The 5,413-nt window shown below is 36.0% G+C and overlaps 1 protein-coding gene across 1 annotated transcript; it reads left to right on the forward strand.

The window, feature by feature from the left end:
- The first annotated feature begins 540 nt into the window (after positions 1-540).
- Positions 541-2,598, forward strand: LOC116889332. Its single transcript, XM_032890450.1, has 2 exons — positions 541-569; positions 1,926-2,598. The coding sequence occupies exons 1-2, from the start codon at positions 541-543 to the stop codon at positions 2,596-2,598; spliced, it is 702 nt and encodes a 233-aa protein (XP_032746341.1).
- The last annotated feature ends 2,815 nt before the right edge of the window (positions 2,599-5,413 follow it).

Consider the following 5,413-nt stretch of genomic DNA (forward strand, 5'->3'; position numbering starts at 1 on the left):
ACAACACACAAAGAGGCAAGTATTTTATATTTTGCTTATTGTTTTTATTAACCATTTTCACTTTCAAAGGCCACTGACATGATTAGGCTATTTCTTGAAATAATTTCCATTTGAGAAAAGTCTTAATAATATCATACTGCAGAAAAGCCCTGTGCGATCATTTGAGGGCTCAATAGACTCTACTACCCATTATTCCTGTGTATTGTCCTAGAGTTTAGCATATGATTTAGGATCTCTGTGTTGTTCTCCTTTGTATAAAATGGGGCAACGATTGTTTGGATCTCATTGGAGGGTGAGGAATGTCAGATGTGCTAATCCCCCTGAAGGATATAAATGAGGCTCAAATTAAACAAAGCACAGGAGAGAAATGAAGATGTTTGTGTGAGGCAGGAGTTGATTAGTGAGGCACTGATCTGAGCTCAAATACCTGCGTAATGGAATAATTTTTTATACTGAAGGTGATTCACTTCTTGTGTGACCCAATCTCTGGTCAACATTTCCTGTTATTTGGAAGATATCTATGATATCAGCTTCTTTCAAATGGATCTCTTCACCCCTGATACACAAAGGTAACAACATAAAATTTACATGGAGGTTTGAAATTTTTCTCTTTCTGAAACTCATGTATCTACTTCACAGAATTTTGAGTTGGGTAGAACAAAATCCATCTAGGCTATAACTCATTAGTCGTGTACAACAGCATTCTCTACTGAATTCCAGTTCAACTTCAAAAGTCATTGCTCTTCACATGCACTGTCCCAGACCTGCCTTGGAATGCATATGGGCAGAGTATTATACAGGCCAACATCTCTTGCAAATTGACTATTTGAATCTCGCTGATATTATTTCCCAAGAAGTATAAGCTGTTGTTTCTCCCAGTTATGAAGCACATTCCACAAAGATTGTGGAGCAGTGGGGAATTGGTAGCAATGTTTACATTGCAAAGAGATCCAGATTGTAGGTCCTTCAAACCTTGCTCATATGGAGGAACAATGTCATTGCTTAGTCTTCTACTTTGTTCTCAAGTACCAACTGCACCCAGTAGGGCATATATTTAATGTGCCTTACCACAAGATATAAAGATGTTAACTGAAAAGTGATCAAAATAACTTTGAACATATTTTGGGTGGAGATTTTGGGTGGTGTTTAAGTCAGTTACTCACTTAATGTAGTCGGGATACTTTATACATTTCAATAAAATGAAACAAATATATAGAATGAGGAACACTGATTTAATTGTTAGAAAAGATATAATATGCATCATTCCTTATGTTTTACATATAAAATTTAACTTTGCATCATGGTGGAGCGAATTTAAGTAGTCACACATTGCTAGATAGCACATGTACACACAAGCACAATCAAGAACACATACAAAAATATATACAACTCAAGCATAGAATTTGGACATCAAATGATATACCATCTTTATCATTTGTCATTTTTTTATTCTTTCAGCAGACCATATAGACGGATTCAGTGTGTTTGTAATAGTCCAGTAACATAATTTAGAAATGCAATTATTCTGAGCTGTATTCTCATTTCAGTCACTTATAAAATTGATTTATTGTAAACACAGTTGAAATAAAAATTATCACATATATAATATTGTAAATTTATTTTCATTATTAATTTTATATATAAAAATAGGAAATATATATATATGTATATCATCTAAACAGGACAAAACTGATGTCCAAAATATCTTGTAAAAGATATTCCTGCCATTTTCCTGGATTTCTAGACTTTTTACATTCTTTTCTAATGTGTGTTAAATCCTCATCTGTATATAGGCTATTGAAATACAACTATGCAACAATGCAAACATGGTATGAGAGCTTAGTGCTATTTACAGTGACTTATTTTCTTCTCTTATATTCCTTTATTTCTGGCCTAACATTATACATGTTTAATCCAATCTTCAGATTTTCCAAAGAGAAGGAATGCATCTTCAAGTTGAGTGGCCTTTTTAGCAGCCTATCAGCTTTGGTGTTTGAAATAGTCATTATCAGCAACCAATACTGGCGTCTATGGGAATTTGAAAACAATGTTGTGCAGTTTGTGTCCTTTGGACTTTGGGAAGCTTATTACCCTCAAGAATTTAACATCTCAGGAACTCTAATTAATATCCTGGTTCATACACCTATTGATTCAACGTGGACCATTTCAAATGAATTTCAGTGTGCACAGAACCTTATAGAATGGGCTATTTTTATGAAGCCTGTAGTTCTGGTTTTCAGTGCAATAGCTTTCAAGATAAGCTGCATGAAAGACCCATTTCTAGAGATCCAGATATATTGCTACAAGATCTCTGCCTTAATTTTGGGAGTTAGCAGCCTCTTCACATTTGTTGCTGTGAGCTGGAACCATATGGTAGATCTTTATGGTCAAACCACTCTTGATTTTCCACCTAACTTCCCTGTCAAGAAAGAAGCCTTGAAAAGCAAACATATGACAGCTGTGTTCCCTATAGGGGTCCTGACTGCAACCATGGCACTTTTTGGTGTGATAATATTTCTCTCTGAGATAAGCTATTTGAAACTACAGAGTAAATTGAAGGCCAAATGTGTTTCCAAAGTGGCCCTTCAAGAGGCCTGAAGTGAGGGCGCCTGCATTTCCAACATCTGTCAGACAGCTCCTAGAAGAAATTTCCAATTGACACACAAAACTCATGTAGTCATTAACTTGTTCTAATAAACCATCAATTTTATTCTCTGTGTTTACGATTAATATTTTTATATTGTGTTCATATTTTGCCAACAAGGAGTAGCATGCATATGGACTGACAAAAAACATGTAAAATTAAACACAAATAATACCAACTGAAAGTGCATTATGAGGAAGCTGAAACCTAAACAAAGATCAGTGATTATGTCCCTGTGTTAGACCCTTAGGTACAAAAGTGAATTGAGGGAAGAGCTAGACATCATAGCATTGTTTTTGGAGAGTATTGCTATTTTTCTGGAATAGAAAGGTTATTCTGTATATGTGAATTGGTCAATTCTGTTTCTTTGTGGACAATCTCAGGTGACCAGGCTTTCCCTTTGTGCTTTGAATGGAACAAGAACTATGAACTTCAAGAAGAACATTTTTAAAACTGTTTTTCTTATATTACCTTCTGTATCACTGCATTGGAAATCATATTAGTTTGATAGCCAACATAATTATCTATAGGCCAATTGCAACATCACCATCTTAAAATGAGTTTAATAAGATATATATTATTGACCCATGGCCTTTGTTTTTTGTGATCCCAGATTACTTCCTAGTAGAACCACACACTTTTTGCTTAAGAGAAATCACGGCTTGTTTGCCCCAATAGAAGGAAAAGCACTTTATACAGAAAAAAGAAATTAATGCTATCTAATAGTTATCCTTTGTTTTTAACACACCTAAGTTTGTTCACTAATATAAAAACTCTTTTGTGACTCAGGGAAGTTTTTTGACTATGAGCCCTTGGCAGTCATAAATTGACTCACATACTTCTAGCATGAGGTAAAACACTATAAATATTCACAATATAAAAGAAGGAAAGTTGACACAGCAAAGGAAGAGCTGAGAGAAAGAGACCTAAACTTGTGAAGGTAAACTCCCAACAAGTCTTTGTATTTATTATCATCTAATGAAATCATGCAGGACTATTTTAACTTCAAAGGTCTTAAATGTTCCTAGATTTCCAGCTGTGCTGGATGATGTATGCATCCTGCTTCTTGAGCAGTGTGTATTACATAAATGCATCCCTCCATAGCACATCACTCATGGTCTTGGAATCTCCATAATCATGGGGTATCTACTGAAGAATTCACTCCACCTCGAACATTCTCTTTATGGACCCCCTTGCAGAGACTTTAGCTCTGACACACATTTTCTCTGTAGTTCAAATTTTTATTATTCTATATTAGTGTATCTTCTCTTCAGTACCATATGGAATAGGTTGACGTTCTTTGTACAGACTGATTTGCAGCCTGACTGCTATTAGTTTGTTCATATGGCTTTGATTCATGTCATTTTGATTTTGTTAGTGTCACACAATCTAGAATCATCTAAGAAGAAATTGGCCATTGTAAAGCCTATAGAATGTTCTTTTCATTAAGTGATTGATACTGGAGTGCCCAGGGCACTATGCATGATACCACATTTGAGTAAATCGTCCTGAGTTTTAAAAGACAGCAAGCCGAGGTAGCCATAAAGATCAAGTCATTAAATTAGTAGTGTATACTCATGGTCTATACATAAACACTTTCTGTAGATTATTTCCTTGATTTCTCAGTTAATCTATGGTGTTCAACTGTTCAGTTTCTGCTCTGTCTTTCTCTAATGAGCAAACTCCTTCCACAGAATCATGCCCAATTGTTGCATCTCCATCTTAAAATGAGTATAATGAGATGTATGTAATTCACCCATGGCCTTGTTGTATGAGACTCAAGATTACTTCCTAGGAGAACCACCCAATTTTTGCTTAAATATATATAGTCACACAGATCCTTCACTCTCTACATATGGTGAATTCCACCTTAACTACACCTACCTGACATTCAGACATACCCTGGTATGGGAATCCATACACAATTATGCAAAAACTCTTAACAGTCATGTCTTGTGTTCTCCAGAGAATGACATGCCATAACCATCTATATATTCCTATATTAAGCTCTACCTATCAGATCCAACATTTGCTTTCCCTGCAGCATTCCATCAGAATCAAGCCTCTCCATACTATTTTCACAGTATGAAACCTCTGTAATGCTATCTCTGATTCAATAATTCCTAGGCTTGATTTCCCTGCTTAAAACTCCAAAACTAGGCTCTGTTGTACCATCTCTAAAACCCACACCTATATCTGGCTGTGCCCTTTGCATATGGTCTTCATTGTGTGCTACAACGTATGTCACTGTGCAGTGCTGTCTCTACTCATATAGCTATCTATGGTCATCCAGTTCATGCACTGGTTTTCTTGGCTGATTCCACTAGAAGGAAAACTATGTGTGCCATCTCCATTACAGAACGCCTATTTCTGGACAACCATATTATATCATTTTGTTGTCTGATGATGCTTCATAAAACTTCATCCACAAGTACCATATGGAATACCAAACATAGTAGCTTCAGAAATTTTTTTTATGTTGTGCTTCCTAGACACCAAGTCCACATGAGCTATATTCTCATTCCTATGCAAAGCTCCAGACATGAAACTCAGGCACTGGTTTTTTTCATAAGCTCCCAAGACGCTGGAGAGAACTTGTCCTTCCTGTACTATCCTCTTTCTCCCATTCTTAGCTGTGAGCATCCCACACCTGTACTGTTCACCCAGAAGTTAGCTATCTCTGAGAAATACACTCTTAGTCCCACCATAGTCTGTGTACTGATTTTACAAGTGTAATTTCCAACAGGCCTGTGACTGTACATGTTTTGT

Source organism: Rattus rattus, chromosome X (assembly GCF_011064425.1).
Source record: "Rattus rattus isolate New Zealand chromosome X, Rrattus_CSIRO_v1, whole genome shotgun sequence".
Taxonomy (NCBI): domain Eukaryota; kingdom Metazoa; phylum Chordata; class Mammalia; order Rodentia; family Muridae; genus Rattus; species Rattus rattus.

Bases quoted from the DNA above. Each gene is read 5' to 3' on its own strand.
- LOC116889332 (XM_032890450.1), top strand. From the start codon at position 541: ATGGATCTCTTCACCCCTGATACACAAAG. The intron at 570-1,925 runs GTAACAACATAA...TCCAATCTTCAG, and splicing joins TTCACCCCTGATACACAAAG to ATTTTCCAAAGAGAAGGAAT.